The sequence below is a fragment of the Sus scrofa genome, chromosome 13, assembly GCF_054392235.1.
Source record: "Sus scrofa isolate SSC_HxYL_T2T_F1_AM1 chromosome 13, Sscrofa_HxYL_maternal_Yorkshire_Landrace_v2.0, whole genome shotgun sequence".
Lineage (NCBI taxonomy): Eukaryota > Metazoa > Chordata > Mammalia > Artiodactyla > Suidae > Sus > Sus scrofa.
Window position 1 is genome coordinate 136,542,114 of NC_139395.1, and position 21,955 is coordinate 136,564,068.

General features: G+C 41.0%; 1 protein-coding gene across 5 annotated transcripts in view; it reads right to left on the reverse strand.

Moving 5' to 3' along the window:
• Nucleotides 1-20,977, reverse strand: part of PARL (presenilin associated rhomboid like) — a 55,133-nt gene extending 34,156 nt beyond the window's left edge. For 2 of the 5 annotated variants that reach the window (XM_021069927.2, XM_003483280.5), the window contains exons 1-4: nucleotides 20,812-20,973; nucleotides 10,145-10,340; nucleotides 9,603-9,743; nucleotides 6,224-6,272 (exon numbers count right to left, since the gene is read on the reverse strand). In XM_021069927.2, the coding sequence (XP_020925586.1) occupies nucleotides 6,224-6,272; nucleotides 9,603-9,743; nucleotides 10,145-10,340; nucleotides 20,812-20,936 (511 nt within the window). In that variant the 5' untranslated portion in view covers nucleotides 20,937-20,973. Of the gene's footprint in view, nucleotides 1-2,844; nucleotides 6,273-8,406; nucleotides 8,480-9,602; nucleotides 9,744-10,144; nucleotides 10,341-20,811 lie in introns of all 5 variants that reach the window. The other 3 variants (XM_084990494.1, XM_084990492.1, XM_084990491.1) reach the window with 3 other exon arrangements.
• Nucleotides 20,978-21,955: the final 978 nt, after the last annotated feature.

Below are 21,955 nucleotides of genomic sequence, written 5' to 3' on the forward strand. Positions count from 1 at the left end.
CTGGACAGCTACATGTAAATGAATGAAATTAGAACACTAACACCATACACAAAATAAATTCAAAATGGACTAAAGACCCAGCTCTAAGCTAAATATAAGACCTACCATAAAACTCTCAGAGGAAAAGACAAAATACTCTTTGACATAAACCACAGCAGTATCTTTTTGGATCTAGCTCCTAGAGTAATGGAAATAAATAAACAAATGGGACCTAACTGAACTTAAAAACTTTTGCACAGCAAAGGAAACCAAAAACAAACAGACAGCCCACAGAATTGGAGAAAATATTTGCAAATGAAGTGACCAACAAAGGTCTAATCTCCAAAATATACAAACAATTCATGCTGCTCAACATCAAAAACAAACAAAAATCTAACAGCCCAAAGAAGGGATACAGATGGCCAAAAAACACATGAAAAGTGTTCAACATTGCTAATTAGTAGAGAAATGCAAACCAAAACTATAATGTACACAATGTACACCTCACACCAGTCAGAATGGCCATCATCAAAAAGTCTACAAACAACAAATGCTGGAGAGGGTGTGGAGAAAAGGGAACCCTCCTACACTGTTGGTGGGAATGCACACTGGCACAACCACTATGGAAAACAATACGGAGGTTCCTCAAAAAGCTAAAAATGGAACTACCATATGATCCAGCAATCCCACTTTTGGGCATATATTCAGAGAAAATCGTAATTCAAAAAGATACATGCACCACAAAGTTCACTGCAGCACTAGTTACAATGGCCAAGACATGGAAGCAACCTAATCTATTGATGAAGAAATGGATAAAGATGTGGTAATTATATAGTATGGAATATCACTCAGCCACAAGAAAGAATGAAATAAGGCCATTTGCAGCAACATGAATGGACCTAGAGATTATCACACTAAGTGAAGTAAGTCAAAGACAAGCATCAGATGATACCACTTAATATGTAGAATCTAAAAAAAAAAAAAAAAAAGATCAAATGAACTTATTTACAAAACAGAAACATACTCACAGACTTTGAAAACAAAACTTATGGTTACCAAAAGGGGCAGGCGGTGGGTGTGAATGAACTAGGGGTTATGCACACTGTTGTATATGGAATGGATGGTCAGTAGGGACCTGCTGTATAGCACTAAGAACTCTACCCCATATTCTGTGATAACCTATATGGAGAAAGAATCTGAAAAAGAATAGGTATGTGTATTAACAACCAAGAAATCACAACAATGTAAATCAACTATGTCAATAAAACTTTAAAAGTCAGAGTACCATGTAACCCAATAATTCCATTTATAGGTATATTAGCAAGAGAAATGAAAACATATGTTCACACAAAAACAAATGAAGTTCATAGCTGCATTATCATAATATTAAGCCAAAAAGTGGAAACAAATGTCCACCAACAGATGAATAAACAAAATGTGATATATCCACATAATGGAATATTATTTAGCCATAAAAAGAAATACATACTGACAGATGCCACTATGGGTGAACCTGGAAAACATTACTCTGAAAGAAGCAACCACAAAAAGCCTCATATTATGCGATTCCATTTTTATGAAATGCTAAAATGTTCAGAACAGGCAAGTCCACAGAGGAAGAGAGTGGCTGTCTAGGCCTGAGGGGAAGAAGGGAATGAGGAGTAACTGCTAATGGCAATGGGGCTTCTTTTTGGAACAACGAAACTGTTCCGGGATTAGGCGACAACAGCAGCACAATCTTGTGAACATACTAAAGAACACTGAGTTATATTCAGTTGACCCTTGAACAACATGCATTTGAACTGAACAGGTCTATTATATACAGATTTTTTTTCAATAATAAATACTAGGGTACTATGGAAGCCACGGTTGGTTGAATCCACGGATGCAAAACAGTGGAGAGAATTCTGACTATAAAGCTATACGCAGGTTTTCAACTGTGTGGAGGGTCAGCACCCTTAAAGGCCATCTGTTTTGTTTTTTTGTTTGTTTTTGTTTTTGGCCATGCCCAACAGCACAAGGAAAGAGTTCCTGGGCCAGGGACTGAACCCCAACCACAGCAGTAACCAGAGCCACAGCAGTGACAATGCTGGATCCTTAACACACTGTGCCACCAGGGAACTCCATCAACTGTACTTTTAAATGAATTTCTGAATATGTGAAGTATATCTTGATTTTTTTTTTTCTTAAAACAGATACACTGGGGAATTCCTGTTGTGGCTAAACAATAACAAATCCAACTAGTATCCATGAGGATTCAGGTTTGATCCCTGGCCTCATTCAGGGGGTTAAGGATCAGGCACTACCATGAGCTGCGGTGTAGGTCACAGACGTAGCTCAGATCCTGCGTTGCCATGGCTGTGGCCAACAACTGCAGCTCCAATTTGACCCCTAGCCTGGGAACTTCCATATGCCACAGGTATGGACCTAAAAAGCAAGAAAAAAAAGATACACTGATTTGCGAAGCACTCCTCAGGTTTCAATCACTTCAGTCTATTTTCCTCCTTGGCCAAGCAAGGGGGCACAACTTCTTTTTTCTTTTTCTTAAAAAAAGAAAAAGAAAAGAAAAAAGAAAAGAAAAAAGAAAAGAAAAGAAAAGAAAAGAAAAGAAAAGAAAAGAAAAGAAAAGAAAAAAGACTATCCCATTTGGAGTCCACTATCTAATATCAGCATCCCCATCTGTTTCTGAGGGGAGCCAGTTCATCCCTCCACAGCTCCTCTAAATGAAGGAAGCTAAACCTGGCCAGTCCAGACAATGGTAAGCATATACATCCATAATAGCCAGGGAAATGAGCTCAAGTGGTCCCTACGTCAGGTTCCCTTCAAACAAGGGCTACAGGAAAGGGATAATTCTGTTGGCCTTACATAGTGCTCTATTTCTCCTCCTGGGAAGTTCAAGACTGGCCCCACAACTCCCTGGAGTCACAAGAGCAAATCCAGAGAAATCATCCATCTTCCATCCTCCTATGGAAGCAAGCCCAAAGACAACCTAAATATCCATTAATGTAAGACTTGTTACAATAGTATTCATGTACATGGATTACTGCAATGCCATTAAAAAGAATGAGCCTGAGGTGATGGTAATTTCCTTTTCCTGATCTGGGTGCTAGTTACGTGGATGTGCTCAGTTTGTGAAAATCAGTTGTACATCTGACATGGGCATATTCTTTTGTGTATATTATGCTTCAATATATTTTTTTTTCTTTTTAGGGCCACACTTGCAGCATACGGAAGCTCCCAGGCTAGAGGTGGAGTCGGAGCTACAGCTGCTGGCCACACCCACAGCCATGCCAGATTCCAGCCACAGCTCGCAGCAACACTGGTTCCTTAACCCACTGAGGTGAGGCCAGGGATTGAACCCGTATCCTCATGGATACTAGTCGGATTCGTTTCTGCTGGGCCACAACAGGAACTCCCAATAAAGTGTTTTTTAAAAGCATACAATATGGAGTTCCAGTTGTGGCTTAGCGGGTTAAGAACTTAACACAGTCCCTATGAGAACGTGGGTTTGAATCCTGGCCTCGTTCAGTGGGTTAAGGATCTGACATTGCCGCAAGCTGCAGCAAAGGTCACAGATGCAGCTCAGACCTGGTGCTGCCGTGGCTGTGGAGTACTCCTCAGCTACAGCTCCAATTCACCCCCTAGCCTTGGAACTTCCATATGCCATAGGAACAGTAGTAAAAAGAAAAAAAAAAGCATGCAACAGATCTACTTGTATTGATACAGAATGTCCTTTAAAATACTAAGTATGGGAGTTCCGTCATGCCTCAGCAGTAACAAACCCGACTAGGATCCATGAGGATGCAGGTTCAATCCCTAGCCTAAGTGGGTCGGGGATCCGTCACTGCCATGAGCTGTAGTGTAGGTTGCAGACATGGCTCAGATCCCATGTGGCTATGGCTGTGGTGTAGGCTGGCAGCTATAGCTCCGATTTGAGCTGTAGCCTGGGAACTTCCATATGCCACGGGTATGGCCCTAAAAAGCAAAAGAAAATCAATAAAAATAAATAAAATACTAAGTGAAAAAAAAAAAACAAAACAGAGCTGTAGAGCAGTATGTATTACATGCTACCATTTGTGTTTAATACATATAAATAAATGCTTTGCGAAGTTCCCGTCATGGCACAATGGATACAAATCCAACTAGGAACCATGAGGTTTTGGGTTCGATCCCTGGCCTTGCTCAGTGGGTTAAGGATCTGGCGTTGCTGTGAGCTGTGGTATAGGTCACAGACACGGCTTGGATCTGGCGTTGCTGTGGCTGTGGCGAAGGCCGGCAGCAACAGCTCCGATTCAACCCGACCTGGGAACCTCCATGTGCCTCAAGTGCAGCCCTAAAAAGACACACACAAAAAAAAAAAAAAAAAAAAAGAAAAGAAAAGAAAAGAAAAAAAGTAATTGGAAGAGCTAAGCAAGGTCAGTTGAATGAATTAGTACCTCTGAAAAAAGACAAGACATAACTAAAACACAATCTTATTAATCATGGAAATCTTAGTGTATAGCTGATACCCCTAACAAGTATTGTGAAGCTAGAGTCACTGCTACCAGAATAACTATTTCCTAAAAGAAGAGTCTGAGATGACACCGAACAGACCAAAAAAGATTTCCTCAACCTTTAAAAGTCATTGAGATAATCTGACAATAAGTACTTAAGTATTTAAGATCTTTAGAATGACCATTCACATTTATGTGGTCCAAAGTACTTTATACTCAAACCACTAGTTAGATCACAACATCATCTAAGGGAAAGAACTCATTTCTAATTATTTCTAAATACCAACTTCTCTGAATAAACTGTATTGGCATGAAAGAGGTTTGAAATTCTGATCCCAATTTTCCTCATATGTTAAAAGACAAAAATTTTTACCATTTTCAAAGAACACTAAGTTAAATCAACTAATTGTAAGACACTTTCAAAAGAAATCAAAACTTTGCTACCCTAAGGAAATGCTGTTAATTTTCAGAAAACAAGTAACAAAAAAATCCCAATTCCAATGGAAATGTGTTACCACCAAGCTATTTTTGAAGTTATCGTATTTATTAATAAGACCTCACTGACTAATCAGTTCTACAGTATGGCAACATACTTTGAAAAATCTCAATCTTTTGATTCAAGATTTCATCAATATTCATTCACTCAGATTTTAACTGAATGTCTTTTCTATGTGCCAGATTGTGTGCTAGGAGGTACAGCAAAATGAAAAAATCTCATCATTGTCCTCAAAGAGGATTCACATGTAATTATATACGGCAGGTTGTGTTGTAAGTGATTAAAAGTGCAATGAGTTTAGAAAAAAAGAAAGTAGTGCAGGAAGCAATGTCTAAACCATAAGCTTGAAGACGATCAGGATCTACCAAGGAGACAGAAAAACTAAACCTTCCAAACACAGGAAATAGTCTGAATGAAGATAGATAAGCACCTTTTCACCACTTAAATAGATATCAAAAATTAAGAGCACCATTAAATCTAACCATATCTGAAGAAAAACACTATTTTACTAGTTCTCCAGAAAGATTTTTTTCCCCTATCTGCACAATTGTTAAAGAACTTACAAATCCATTTCCCCAAATTTCTCAAATAACCAAGTCCACGAAATGTTGTACGTGTTACCTTCAAGAGCCAGATCTACAGTCCATAAAAATTTGCAAAAAACTAAAACAGAATTATCATGATGATATACATATTATGCTTCCATTTAAAGAGGATTTTATAAACAGAATGGTGTAGAAAAGAGAAAATTGGCTTTAGGATGAAATAGACCTAGGTTTTGAAACTCAGCTCTACTACTTACTAGCAGGGTGACCTTCGAAAAGTTCCTTCTCTGAAAGCCAGTTTCCTTATCTGTAAAAAGGGAGATAACTACCCTGTAAGCAACCCTGTGAGGCAGGGCAAGAATATGTATAAAGCATGCTGCATTTAAGAAGGTACCTAATCAATATCCCCTTTAGTTACTTTACTGGGAAAGTAATAATTACTTAGAACCTATTTCACAAGCTAGAATTTTAAAACAAAGATCATTTGATCAGTATCACACTAAACCACGATTAGAAAATAACTGACCTGGAGCATCATGTATACCTTTATGCCACACTACTTTCAAACTATGACATTAGCTTGAAGGTACAGAAACTGTCTTCTAAACCACTGATGAGCATGGTACAAAGGCCATTGACTGTGACATACTGTACCTTTTGGTTTGATTTCTCTTCCCTTGAATGGCTAAAACGTGTAAGCTAACACAAACCTGTCACAGTCCGCTGGCCATCACTTAGGTTATTCCACCACTTGTTAATCTAAAACAGAAGTAAAATTGCATATCACTATATGGTAAATACTTTCAGGCTACATAAATGAAAAATAAGAAAGAAAATGCCTTGTGCAAGAGTTCTCATCTGTAAAAACCTCTAGGGAACCACAGACATAATATGTGGTTGAGTGGAAAGCACAGGTGTTTTAGAGTCAGACAGCCTGCGTTCTCTAGAGAGCCACGGATTAGCTCTGTTACCTCAGACAAATTACTTCTAAACTTGGGTTTCTTGATACATAAAATGGAGACAGTAACAGATATCAAGCAATACCATTATGAGGAATACCATTAACAAAGCACTAAGCACACTACCAGGTATAGATAGGTATCAAATAATTATGCAACGAGGCCCAATCTCATTTTAAAATTCTAACCAAGAATATTTTCTACTAAAATTACTTAAAAAAAAAAAAAGATGTATCAGATTGAGGTTTAGAAAAAGACAGAATCCAGAGTTCCCTTGTAGCTCAGCAGAAACAAATCCAACTAGTATCCATGAGGATTTGGGTTCGATCCCTGGCCTCACTCAGTGGGTTAAGGATCTGGCGTTGCCATGAACTGTGGTGTAGGTCACAGACGAGGCCCAGATCCCAAGCTGCTGTGGCCATGGTGTAGGCCAGCAGCTGTAGCTCCAATTTGACCCCTGCCTGGGAACTTTTATATGCCACAAGTGTGGCACCAAAAAAAAAAAAAAAAAAAGAAGAAGAAAGAAAAAGAAAAAGAATCCTAATTGCCTAATCTTTCAGAGACACACCTCAAAAATTTTTATAGATGAAAGAGGCCTAGAATTTGCTTTACAATAATCAAGTGGTGGAGAGGGAAGGGAAAGAAGGGGGATGAGATAAAACAAAGCTGGCTATGTACTGATGATGAACGGTGTGCATTATACTATTCTCTTTATTCTTTTTACTTTACTTTTGAAATTTTCCATGATTAGATTTTTAAAATCCCATGTTCTAGAGCATTCCTTGGTGTCCTCATGGTTAAAGATCTGGTGGTGTCACTGCTTTGGCTTGAGAGTCACTGCTGCTGTGGTGCAGGTTTGATCCCTGGCCAGGAACTTCCATATTCCACAGGCAAAAACTGAAACAAACCTATGTTCTAAATATAAAACTGAAGCAAACTTTGTACACGAATACAGAAAGAAATCCCAAGTTTAAAAAAAGGTTACAGATCGATATGTTTATTAATCCATATATAATCATGGTTCCATTTTTGTAACTCAGTTGAGACTTTAACAACAGGGGTTTAAACTGCACTGATCCACCTACACACAGATTTTTTTCAATAAATGTGTACCACAGTATACTACACCATCTGCAGTTGGCTGAACCTGATGTGGGACCAATGTTATAGAAGGCCAACTATGTTAGATGCAGGTTTGCTACTGTGTGGACAGTGGGCACCCCAATCCCTGCATTGTTCAAGAATCAACTGTATAATTAAATTGTGCATGAGCTCTCAGACCTCACTCACAGCTTCTTAATAGCGTGGCAGGGGTTCCCAGGACTTTCGCTTCCGCTGTTATATTTATGTATTATTTCAATTTCCTTTAATTAACATGGATTCTATTTTATATCCTATCATTTAACTATTTTAAACAGATCCATCTTTGGATGAAGACTATATATATTGCTTGTTATTTTCACCATTCTAAGGAACAATTTGGGTATCAAAACTTTCTAACACAGGGAGTTCCCTTGTGGCCCTGCAGTTAAGGACTCAGCATTCACTTTTTGTGGCTTAGCTTCAATCCCTGACCCAGGAACTTCCACATGCCACAGTCACAGCCAAAAAAAAACCTCTGTAATGCAGAAACCTGCAGCTTTCCTTCTTTCTTATGGCCATACCTGCAGCATACAGGAGTTCTCAGGTTGAATGCAAGCCGCAACTGCAGCACCACCACATCTTTTAATCCACTGTGCCGGGCTAGAAATCAAACTCACACCTCCACAGCAACCAAAACCGCTGCAGTCAGGTTCTAACCCACTGCACCACAGCAGCAACTCTAGAAAACTGTAGCTTTCTAAAGAATCCAAGATTGTGGAGCAGGTCAATGTTACTATCTTCTCAACCACTGTACTGAACAAAAATCACTGCTAGGTTATTGTAGTTTTTACCTGCAAATAGTACATCCACTGTTCTTCTGACATAAAGCCTCTCTAAAACAGGTAGGACTCATGCTTCTTGTGTCTATGGGGAAAGAAGGAGGAATGAATCCTTCTCCCTACTAGAGGAACCTTCAACTATCGTTAGGAAAAGAAAACTCAGAGTTGTCATTGTGGCTCAGTGGTAACAAACCCAACTAGTATCCATGAGGATGCAGGTTCAATCCCTGGCCTCGCTCAATGGGTTAAGGCTCTTCCATTGCATGAGCTGCAGTGTAAGTCACAGACATGACTCGGATCTGGTGTGGCTGTGGCAAAGGCCAACAGCTGCAGCTCCAATTCAATCCCTAGCCTGGAAAACTCCATGTGCCGCAAGTGTGCCCCCCTCCCCGCCCAAAAAAGAAAGAAAATGCAGAAAAAGAAAACCCAAGGCTACCCTCTCGGGTTAAGAAGATCCTAGGAAGCAGAAAATTAAATAGGATGCTGACCTTCTCTCCAAACTAGAAGGGCAGTTAGTGTGTCATAAAATATATGGAGGTGCCTCAAAAACAAATGGACCTGAATCTACAAATTAGCCAATGGTCTGCTCAATAAGTACTGTCAAGCAGAATGAACAAAATATAGGCTTTACCTCAAAGGCAACATTTTAAGAAAATCAGCAGGAAGAAAAGCTAATAACTTGCGTATGAAGTAATGAAAAGTTCCAAAAGCTCTATATCTGTACCTTTTCCTTACATCTTCATCCCTGAGCATAGTTAGAAATACTAACAGTAGGTATTTACTAGAGGTATATAAACATTGTATCACTGAGAAGCTTTTTAAAATCCACATAGTATCTCCATCCCTGAAGCATAAAATTCCCTGTGATTCTAATATGTACTCTAAAATAAACCATCCAGATAATGCAAGTAAAACAGTGGTCCCTAGTAGGACTGGAAGAGGCTCCAAAACATTAATTTTTTAGCAACTGCATGTAGTGATTCTTGATACATGTGGATAGAGGGACAAACTTCTTGGAACACTGTTAAGTACAACACCATCAGATATACAAAACATTAACCCTGCAATGAAATGACTCTAAAGAATATTAAGTGCAATGACCTTATATCTACTTACCTAACACCACCATTAACTAAAAACACTTAGTAACTAGACTTCAAAAACTGATCACCTATAATAAACAGAAAAAACACCATGTTTATCTTTACCTCCTTTCTGAAGTCTCCTTCCTTTTGTGGTCTTATGCTATCCAACCAATCAGCTTTTATACCATCAAAATAACTCTGGACCCTGGATTTCAGTGATTCATATTGCCAAATAGCAGCCGATCCAAATGCACAACCTGTAAACTATATACATTACAAAATAAATTTAAAAGAAATAGATCTGGCACACTGAAACCTATTAGGTGAAAAGAACATTTAATTGTTTCCCATTTTACGAACTTCACAGTACCCTGGGGCCTGTTTACAGTTAGAACTTCCCATAAAATTCAAAAGTCAACTCAGTATCACTAGCAATGTAACACCAAGTAAGAGGCCCATGAGTTTCTTCTCCAGGGCTTACATAAGTGAATCAAACTCTTAACAGCAACTATTAAATTCACGTTCTCTTATGATCACGACCCCATACCCTTTTGACACCCCCACCCCACCTTGTTTTTACTTTAAGGGAATTGAAATAGGGACAGATAATACTTTAACACGACACCTGCAGCAAGTAGGTAACTCCTAGTGACATGAGCTCTTACCCCAACGGTAAAAAACAAAGGCTTTACAAGAGTTCTTATAGGATAGGGAGAAGGATAAAAGGCTGTTTCTTCTACAGGAGGAATCAAAGCACTTCTCTTATATGCTTCACTACTTCTTCCTGTGTCTGATCTTCGAGGTTCAACCTTTCTGGGTGCTTTTCTGAATCCACATTTTTGCTGAATAAAAAAGTTAAACCTATAGGGGGAAAAAAAGAGATTAGAAACAGAGCTACGTCCTGCAAACATCAACCTCTATGAGCTTCCCCACTTGACCTGCATTATCACCATTTTGGTTTATTCCCACTTTGTAGCCCCAAAGCCACCAAGATTCCTACTCCTAAGTAGGATTCAGTCAAAACAATGAACTGTGTCTTTCTGGAACAGGGGAGACATATAAACTACAGCAACTTTATAGAGGGAATTTATTTGGGCTGTTACTGTGTATCAATCAATAAAATACTTTGTATCCATCCTTCACAGTTTGCAATCCTATAAAAAGCTGGATGACTACAAGGTGTGGTTTGAATTAGCACAGAATAGCTTTGTTATCTTATTTGAAATTTGGTCAAATTCCAGAACCTTTAAATCAAATAATGATTTCCTTTTATAAACCAACCATTCCAAACTGGTGGATTTTTCCCCCACCGAGCCCCATATTTACTTCACTACCAGTGTGGGAGACACCCACCAAATGTTCTATAAAGGGTTTTGCTTTTTGAGTTCTTAAAGCCTGACCTCCTTGAAACATCTGACACTAATGATCACACCTATCAGCACCTGTAAGGATGCACTCACTCCCTGATCTTCAAATTCACTTTCCAGACAGCTTCCTCCTTTCTCCTAACCCTTAGAGACAAATATACTTAAAGGCTCCAATAATGGTTCCTTTGCACACTCTCATTCAAACCGAATCCATATAAATTTGTGAAGCATTGTCTTTTTCTCTTGTAAAATAGTAACTTCCCCCAGGCGGACCACATAGAGGCCCCTTCCTGTTTGTTTTATTATACTCTAAACATATGATACTTCTAGACTCATAGAACTCCCTGAAAGCAATCAGACAGGTCTTCTCATCTTTATAACCCGGCCCCTGAAACACTTTGGCTGAATAAAAGAATTTCTATAGCCTGGATGTCTTCTAAGCAAGTAACTGATTCAAATACATGTCTCTAGTCCCAGTCTCAGGATTTTCTTGTCTTGCATTTCCAACTATACACTGAATACTTCCACTAGGATATACTCCCCATTACTTTAAAATCATTATATAATGTAGAAAGGGAATTCATCCCTTTCTACAAGGAGCTTAATTTTCTAACTTCCTTATTCTTTCAGTGGGACCACAGTTCTCTTAATCACTAAGGTTAAAAATCTATAAATCAGAGTTACCATCGTGGCGCAGTGGTTAACAAATCTGACTAGAAACCATGAGGTTGCAGGTTCGATCCCTGGCCTTGCTCAGTGGGTTAAGGATCCAGCATTGCTGTGAGCTGTGGTGTAGGTCACAGACGCGGCTTGGATCCTGCAGTGCTGTGACTCTGGCGTAGGCCAGTAGCTCCAGCTCCAATTAGACCCCTAGCCTGGGAACCTCCATATGCCATTGGAGCGGCCCTAGAAAAAGGCAAAAAAAAAAAAAAGACAAAAAAAAAAATCTATAAATCATCTCAAACACCACAAAACTACAGTAATCAAAACAGCGTGGTACTAGCACAAAAACAGACACACCGATCAATGGAACAGAGAGCTCCGAAATAAACCCATACACCTATGGACTATAAATCCTCAACAAAGGAGGCAAGAATATACAATGGGGAAAAGACAGTCTCTTCATCAAGTGTTGTTGGGAAAGTTGGACAGCCACATGTAAATCAATGAAGTCAGAACACATACTAACACCATACACAAAACAAATTCAAAATGGCTTTAAAGACTTAAATTTAAGAGAAGACACCATAAAACTCCTAGACAAGAACACGGCCAAAACATTCTCTGACATAAATCATACCAACGTTTCCTTAGGTCTCCCAAGCCAATAGAAATAAAAGCAAAAATATGCAAATGGAACCTAATCAAACTTATAAACTTTTGCAGAGCAAAGGAAACAAACAAAACCAAAAGAAAACTTGTGGACTGGGAGAAAATATTTGTAAATGATGCAACCAACAAACAGTTCATACAATAACAACAACAAAAAAAAGGTACAGAAGACCTAAATAAACATTTCTCCAAAGAAGACATACAGACGGCCAATAGGCACATGAAAAGATGCTCATCACTGGCAATTATTAGAGAAATAAAAATCAAAACTACAACAAGGTACCGGCTCACAATAGTCAGAATGGCTATCATTAAAAAGTCTACCAATAATAAATGCTAGAGAGTATAGAGAAAAGGGAACCCTGTTAGACTGTGGTGGGAAGAAAAATCAGTGCAGCACCTATGGAAAAATGTACGAAGGTTCCTCAAAAAACTAAAAATAGGAGCTTCCTGATGGTGCAATGGTTAAGGATCCAATGTTGTCACTGCTATGGTGAGGGTTCACTCTCTGGCCCAGGAACTTGTGCATGCTACAGGAGTGCCCTCCCCCCCAAAAAAGGGAGTTCCCATTGTGGCTCAGCAGTAATGACCCCAACTACTATCCATGAGGTTCGATTCCTGGCTGTACTCAGTGGATTATGGATCTGGCGTTTCCGTGAGCTGTGGTGTAGGTCACAGACATGGCTCGGATCCCATGTTGCTACGACTGTGGCGTAGGCCGGCAGCTACAGCTCCAACTTGACGCCTAGCCTGGGAACGTCATATGCCTCAGGTTCCACCCTAAAAAGACCAGGGAAAAAAAAAAAAACCTAAATTAAAAACAGAGTTACCGTAGGATCCAGCAATGCCACTCCTGGATACATACCAAGACAAAAGTCTAATTTGAAAAGATACACGCCCCCCTCCATGTTCATAGTAGCACCATTTACAATAGCAAGACATGGAAACAACTTAAATATCCATCGACAGATGAATGGATAAAGAACATAAACATATGGTATAAACACACACACAATGAATATCACTCAGACATAAAAAGAATGAAATCATGCCATTTGCAATAAGATGGATGGACCTAAAAATTATCATACTAAGTGAAGTAAATCAAATACTATAGGATATCACTCATATGTGGAATCTGGAATATAACACAAATCAACATTATCTATGAAATAAATGAAAGGAAAGTGGTATTATTCACTAAGATAAGGAAAATCAAAGGCACCAAATAGTAACAGGAAATTGGAAGATGAGAGATGACAAATTCCATCCTGAGCAGTTTAAAATGTTTGCAATCATAGCAGCTCAATTCTAACAGTTAAAAATTGGAACTTAAATTTCCATCAACAGGGGCAAGGATAAACTGTGGTATATTCATACGATAGAATACAGTTGTCCTTCAGTACTCATGGGAGATTGGTTCTAGGATCCCCTTGCAGGTACCAAATTCAGGGTGCTCAAATCTCTTACATAAAATGGTGGTTTAGCACTAATGAACCTATCTACAGAAAAGAAACCAACTCATGGACATGGAGAACAGACCTGTGGTTGCTGAGGGGGAGGGAGTGGGATAGACCGGGACTTTGGGGTTAGCAGATGCAAACTACTGCATTTGGAGTGGATAAGCAATGAGATCCTGCTCTATAGTACAGGGAACTATATCCCATCACTTGCGATGGAACATGATGGAGGATAACGTGAGAAAAAGAATGTATATGCTTATGTATAACTGGGTCACTTTGCTGTACAGAAATTGACAGAACATTGTAAACCACTATAATAAATTTTTTTTAATAAAAGGGTGTAATATAGTTGGCCCTCCCCACCAAAGTTGGTTGTATCCTCGGCGAGGTTAGTTAAGTGAGGATGAGTGATAATGATAAAGTAATAAGTCCTAAAACTAACTTACTAATTCAGAATTTATACTTACAAATAAAGGTTACTCCTTTCAACGAAATCTATTTTGGAAAGCAATGTATTTATTCAGACAATGCCAATGTTGCTCTGATTATCTGTGAACTCCTTCAGAGCCTATTCCCAGTCTTATGAATCCTTCAGCTAATACTGCCAATTCCAAATCTATTTCAATTTCTTGTTGTGTTGCCTCTTTTTCTGCAGAGGCTAGGAAAGATATCTTCACTTTTCCAGTTTCTCCTATGGCTAGGGGTAGCCATACTACAGAGTTCTGATAAAATGAGACTTAAGAATTGTTTACGGAGTTCCCGTTGTGGCTCAGTGGTTAACGAATTCGACTAAGAACCATGAGGTTGTGGGTTCGATCCCTGGCCTTGCTCAGTTGGTTAAGGATCTGGCGTTGCCGTGAGCTGTGGTATAGGTTGCAGATGAGGCTCAGATCCCACGTTGCTGTGGCTATGGTGTAGGCCGGCAGCAACAGCTCCAATTAGACCCTTAGCCTGGGAACCTCCATATGCCTCGGGAGCAGCCCTAGAAAAGGCAAAAAGACCAAAAAAAAAAAGAATTGTTTAGAAACCTCTGGAAAAGGTTTTGCTTATCCAATAAAAATGGAGATTTCACTGTTTTGTTTTGTTGTCCTTTGTCTTTTTAGGGCCACACCTGGGCATATGGAGGTTCTCAGGCTAAGGGTCTAACTGGAGCTGTAGCCACTGGCCCACACCACAGCCACAGCCACACCGGATCCTTAACCCACTGAGCAAGGCCAGGGATCAAACCCGCACCCCATGGTTCCTAGTCAGATTTATTTCCTCTGTGCCACGACAGGAACTCCCTCCCACTTCTTTTTGCCTTGGAAAAGGTTGTAATGCCTAGCAGTGTAGCAGGCATCTTATACCAAGATAAAGGCCAAGGTATTTGGCTACTAACTGACATTTTTTGAGCCACTGAGCAAAGACAATAGATACCTATCTCCAGTCATTTTATGCTAGATAAATACTCTCATTTATTTAAGCAACAATAAACTTATAGCCAAAGGTATTCCTGATGATACCTTTAAAATAGCAGATGTTATTCTTCTGCAACTGAATTCGATTTACATTATATATTCCAAAGTAATTTAGAATCAGGGCTAGTAAGTAAAGTAACAGGTAACACCACTTCTGGCCAAAAGCCAAAGGTGTGACATAAAGTAATGGAAATACATTTTTCCTTTAAATGTTTCCAAGGTAAATGGTTACAAATTGTTACAACCCAGTATTGTTGGTTTCCGGCTTTTTTTTTTTTTTAGACCAAGAAATATGAAGAATGAGATTCCTGTACATCTCCAACAGGTTAACACTATAGGCTATGTACTCAGTTGGTTCTAATAAAAGACTACTTTTTACAGCTTTGTCAATTCAGTTATAATCGTGAAGCACAATAATTGAAAAGGAATACAAATACACCAAGTTGGGAATCTGAATTTGAAGCAAAGCCAGACCCTCTGCCTAGAATAATAGTTACATTGAGAATCTCAACAGAAGTGTGGCGCTGAGGACACCAAGAACATGTTACACAAGTTGGCCCCAGGGTTAAGTTCAGATGTAGAACACACATGTCAAGGGCAAATACATTGGGAATTACAGCTGGACATACAGAACTTTGGGGACAGAACTAAGTACTATGTCTAGGGTCACTGAACACCTATTCCTTTTACCTAAGGTACATTCACATGCTGCAGAGAATGGAAAGCTATAAACTATTTCACAGGTATCCTTTTGGTTAGGGTTCCAAATGTGATCACAGCCTGCTAATCAGATATACGGGCATACCTAAAGTCAGAACTGAGTCTAGTGAGAAGGGAACACACAAGATAATTCTGCTAGTGAAAATAATGCTGGAGGCAGCATAGTTCTTTCTTTGGTCAGCAGATCCTGATCTGGCAGCTGCTTGCCCAGCTGTCTCATTTGCTCTTGCCCAGCTGTTATTGCATAACAGACTGCCCCAAACTTAGTTGTCCTAAAATCCTAATTTATTATTTCTCATGATTCTGTAAGTTAGCTGCACTCAGCTGGGCAGTTCTTCCACTGGTCCTACCAGGGATCACTCATGCAGCCAGTCATTTGGTTACTGAACTGGAGCTGGAGAGTCTAAGATGGCCTCACTGCCCTATCTGGAGCCTCAGTATGGGCTGTCAACTGGCCATCTCTCTAAATGGTCTCCATAATCTCTAGACTAGTCTAACAGGGGCTTCTACCATGGCAGTGGGAGAAAAGGCTAAAGCTGCAAGGCCTCTCCAGGCCCAGACTCTGAACCTCGCACATTACTTCTTCCACATGCCACTGGGGAAAAAGCATTGTGCAAAGCTGTATAAAAGCAAGTCACAAGCCCAACCCAGCTTGAAGAAACAGGGAAACAGATTCCAATTATGGATGAGAAGTTGCAAATTATCACGGTAGTATTTTTTAATCTATCACATTAATCGTGGCAGAGGAAGTTATGACCCTGAAAGCTTAGTCTGGAATAGTAATTCTCAATGCTGGCCCCTATAGAGTCACAGGATATGCCACCCTCAAATACACCACTTTGGCATAGGGATTATTCTGGCAACAGAGAAGCAGCAGATACAAGAAAAACTCCCTGCCCTGCCCTTATATGCCTAAAAGCAGGATGTACATTTGTAAAGGTGAACCCACTCTCCCCTTTCTACCAGGAAGGACAGTAGTTAACCACAAGACAGCTCTAAGGCCCAATGAGCTCAGAGAAAGCACCAGAGGAAGCTACAGAACAAACTTTACCAACTAGTCCTTGTCTTCCATTAGGTTCCCTCTTATATTACCTTCCTACAATGTGCTGCCCTAGAAACTCAAAGTCCTTTTCCTTTGTTTTGTCATTTCTCTAAAATGTTGTTATTCTTGGAGTTCCCGTCGTGGCGCAGTGGTTAACGAATCTGACTAGGAAACATGAGGCTTCGGTTCGGTCCCTGCCCTTGCTCAGTGGGTTAACTAACGATCCGTCGTTGCCGTGAGCTGTGGTGTAGGTTGCAGACAAGGCTCGGATCCCGCATTGCTGTGGCTCTGGCATAGGCCGGCAGCTACAGCTCCGATTCGACCCCTAGCCTGGGAACCTCCATATGCCGTGGGAGCGGCCCAAGAAATAGCAAAAAGACAAAAAAAAAAAAAAAAAAAAGTTGTTATTCTTTTGTCAGCCCAAGTTCTAACCACCCCTTTGGGTTATTCATCACTATTCCCATATGTATGCGCAATGAGCATTTTCATAAACTTGTTTGTTTTCCTCTTGTTAATCTGTCTTTTGTTAGTCTGACAGGGCCCCAGCCAAAGAACCTAAGACTGGCAGAGGGAAAACAGCTTCTCCTTTCCTCTACTACTCACTAGAATTACCTGGTGAGCTCTTAAAAATACTATACCACGGCTCCACATCATACAGACTAAATTAGAATTTCCGGGGGTGGGACCAAGGCATCAGTAGTTTTAAGGGCTCCCCCGGTGATTCTCATGTGCCAGAGGGTTGAGATTTACCACAGATGAGGTAAAAACTTTATATACAAATCACCTGTGGATCTTATTTAAACTAAGATTCTAATTCAGTAGGTCCGGGGTGAGTAAGTCTGAGATTCTGCATTTCTAAGTAAGCTCTTCAATTACAGACTGACAAACTATAGCCTGCAGAGTGAATCTGGCACTCCGGCTTAATATTGCTTTTGCATTTCTAGGGAGTTGTTTAAAAGAAAGAGAATATCTGACAGAAAACTTATGTGGCCCTATTTTCTTTCTTTTTTTTTTTTTTTTGGCTGCACCCAGGGCATGTGGAAGTTCCCGGCCCAGAAAATGAATCTGCACCACAGCAGCAACCCGAGATGCTCCAGTGATAACAGCAGGTTCTTACCTCACTATGCCACAAGGGAACTCCAATGTGGCCCTTTTCTATCTAGCCTTTTACAAAAAAGGTTTGGTAAACCCTGTCCCAAATTGCTGGTTCATAAACCACTTTTTGAACAGCAGGAGCTAGAACCTAATGCCCCATTCTTCCAACAACATTTCTATTTTAATTACAATGGTTATCTAGGTAACATGATAGGAATTTTAAAAATAGGTTTTGAAACCAAAGAATTCCAACATGAATGTTTCACTAGGACTGATGGTGGATTAAGACTCATTGCCAGCATCCACACTCTCTTTCCCTCTCCTAAGAGGACCCTGAAATTTCCAGCTATTTGGTTTGGGAAGGCACACCAAGCTCCTAACTGGCTTAAGCAAACCTACACATCCCATTCCCTGGCAACTTTAAGGGATTCAAAGATGGACATGTAGCCCAAGTTAGACCAATCCACTCCAGTTAACATCAAGTTCAAGATTTTGTTTGTAATACTGGGGAAGAGAACTTTTCCTCCTGGATTTGAATCTAAAGGTATACAGCCCCAAGTGCTGCTGAGAGCCATCTTACAACACCATGGAGATAGCACCCTGAGAAAACAGAGCCAACATTTAGGAAGTAGAGCCAAGCCATGGAGGAGAATGGAGTCTTGGTGACCATCTGGAACACTGGATCCTGCCTCACCAGAAGGCAAGCCTCACCTCTGGACTTTTTAACCACATAAACCAAAAAAAATCCCCTCACTGACTCGATCAATTAGAGCTGGGGACAGGATGCTTTTAGCTATAATATGAACTTCATCACACATTTAGGAAGCTTTTTTAGTTTTACACTTCTTTTTTTTTTGCTTTTTAGGGCCACACCCACAGCATATGGAGGTTCCCAGTCTAGGGGTCTAATCAGAGCTGCAGCTGTTGGCCACAGCCATGCCAGATCCAAGCCACACCTGCAACCTAGACCACAGCTCAGGGCAATGCCAGATCCTTAACCCACTGAGCGAGGCGAGGAATTGAACCAGAAACCTCATGGTTCCTAGTCGGATTCGTTTCCGCTGCGCCAAGATGGGAACTCCAACAGTTTTACATTTCTTAAAATGTAAAACCAACCAGAAAAAGCATGATAAATGTCTTCAACTGCATTGTTTGAGATTGAGCCCAAACCTCTGCTTTTTAACCATATCCCTGATTCATTCCTCTGTGATATAATTTTAGAACTTCTAGAAGTGAAAGCATACCTAATAGTTATATACAAGGAAATTCAGAAGTTCCTGGCATGGCCCAGGAGAAATGAATCTGACTAGTATTCACGAAGACGCAGGTTCGATCCTTGGCCTTGCTCAGTGGGTTAAGAATGGGGTGTTGCCGTGAGCTGTGGTGTTGACTGCAAAAACGGCTAGGATCTGGCGTTGCTGTGGTGTAGGCCAGCAGCTATAGCTCCAATTCCGATTCAACCTGCAACCTCACGGTTCCTAGTCAGATTTCTTAACCACTGAGCCACAATGGGAACTCCTATAAATGACAACTTTTAAAAACTGTGATGTTAATCATCAACGTCAATTGTATGTTTTTTCCAAATGCTCTCCAATTTTTACTGGAGGCTTCTATTTTTCCTTTACCCATGGCATATGCAAGTTCCCAGGCCAGGGGTCAAATCCCAGCCACAGCTGCAGCAACGCCAGATCCTTAACCCACTGCACCACAGTGGGAACTCCTAGACCTCCTCAGTAGACAAGTTTTTCTTTTCTTTTCCCTTCCTAACACATATCATTAATATACAACACCTGGTGCTTCCCAAGAGCTATATTCACTTTTCTTGCCTCCCAAACTCTACAATTTCAATTGGGATCTGGATTAAAGAATGAAATCAGGACCGCTGAAATCAATCACCACCTCCACCCGACCTTCTTTTCCATCTCCTCAGAAGTTTAAGACTTCTGAGTTGACAGGACTTGGCTAGGGTCTGGGAAATATAGCCTACAAACACTCCAGGTGACTTTAAGCAATGGCTCTACCACTCTGGAGCCTCAATTATCTAACATTCGTGTTTCTTGCTACCATCTACCTACCATCAATCGGGTGGATTCCGGGCACTTATCTAACTGAGGCAGAAATTAGGAAAGCTGAAACTCTGGAATAAAGAACAGTAAATAATTTCAGAACCCATACACATCAGAATCTTAGTTGAGGATTTCTCTCCTCTCAATTTAGAGTTGAATTATTCTAAGGCAAAAGCAGCCAATTACAGACAGAACATACTCTTCAAACAGCCTCCACTCGGGAACAGTCGAGTAGTTTTGTTTTCAAATCATCTGGAAACCAACTATTCCACTATCTCAATTCTTGAACAGAAAAGCCTCTCCTACAACTCCGCAAGCGTCAAAGTGATGCCCTCCTGCGATTCTGTCTTCCCTTATAAGGCTTTCTAAACGCTAAAGAAGGTAATTTGCAGTAAAACTAAGGTTTATGTAAAAACCGACGGAAAATAAAATCTTGACCCTGCCATTCGAGTAGGTGTGTTAAACTACTTCCCTTGCTGGCGGGATTATGAGGCGTGGCGCACGATCAGCCCTCGCCGATTACTGTCCCTCCCGACAGAAGAGGGGCCAGCGCGGGCTCACTGAAAGCTGGGCCGGGGCTGGTCACTATGAATCCGGGGCAGGATGGCGCGGCTAGAAGCGAGGACTGGATGGCGGCGAGAGAGGAAGTTGGGACGGAGAGAGAAGGGACGGATGTGCACAGAGGGTGAGCGGGGAGTGGCACGAGAGGCCCACACGGCCTCCGCCCCTAAAGATACACCTCCAAAGCCAGGGTCACCAGAGTCGAGAAGCCACGAGCGGCGGTCATTACCTGCGCCCGAGTAGCTGCGGCGGGGCCAGGCCCGCGGTGAGCTCCTCGCAGCTGCGGCTGCCTGCCGGTGGAGCCCATGCATGTCTGCAACCCCAGCCTCTACACGCCCAGCCACGCCACGCCATCTTCCCAACCTCTGCCCCACCATGGCCCGACCTTACCAACCCTTGCTTGGAACCACTTCCGGGGCGGAGGAAAAACCATAGAGCCCGGAGGAGCATCCTAGAGCGCCCTCGCGCGGCTGAGCCCAAGCCAGACCAACCCGAGGGACTGGGACCCGCCGGCTGGTTCTTCCAGTAACACCGGTCTGTACCTGGGAGGGCTGTGGGAGTTGGGACTGCCCTCCACCCCGCTTGCACAAAAGGCCCCGAGGAAAAAGAGAAGGGAAAACTGGTATTTATTGAGTGACGCCATGTACCAGGAACTTTACCTAAATTATTGCATTTAATCCACTTAAAGCACTCCAGAAAAAATATTATCACTGTCTTTACCATGTTTCTGAGGCCCAGAGGGAAGTGAGAGGAAGAACCAAAATGGTAACGGAAGTTTTCTGAAATTACTACTCTTTTTTGTGCATCTCACTATTTCATGTTATGATACACTGAAGAGGATCCAAACCTGACTTGAAAATCTGAATTGTAGATAAAATTTAGACTTCATGATCAGTCTTTGCCTCCCTGTCAGTCAGCTTTATTTCCTTCCACTCCTCCTTCTGACTGTAGCTGCAGCCATGCTAAGTCATCCGCAGTTTCTGAAAGGCATTGCTTTTCCAGCTCCTACTTCTCGAAAGTTCATATACCATCCTCACTGCCTGAAACACTTTTCCATTCTCTCTCTGCCTAACCAATCCTTCAAACCAACCTCAATCATCAGGTTTTTTAGGAGGCTGTAAGGGAGGAAAAGTTTCCCTCCGTTCTCTTAGGATCCCTGGCTGGGCCTGAAAATTAAACTGGCAAAGGCTAATAGGAGAAGAGCATGAAAATTTTGTAGACATTTTGCATGTACTTGGGAGTCTTCACAAGAGAATTAAGACCAGAAGAAGTGACTAGAGCTGAAAGTATTTAAAATTTGTGTAGAATTGGCAAGATAATGGGTCTTGGGTTAGGGGAAGACCAACTAGAGCTAGGTAGTCCTTATCTTCCTT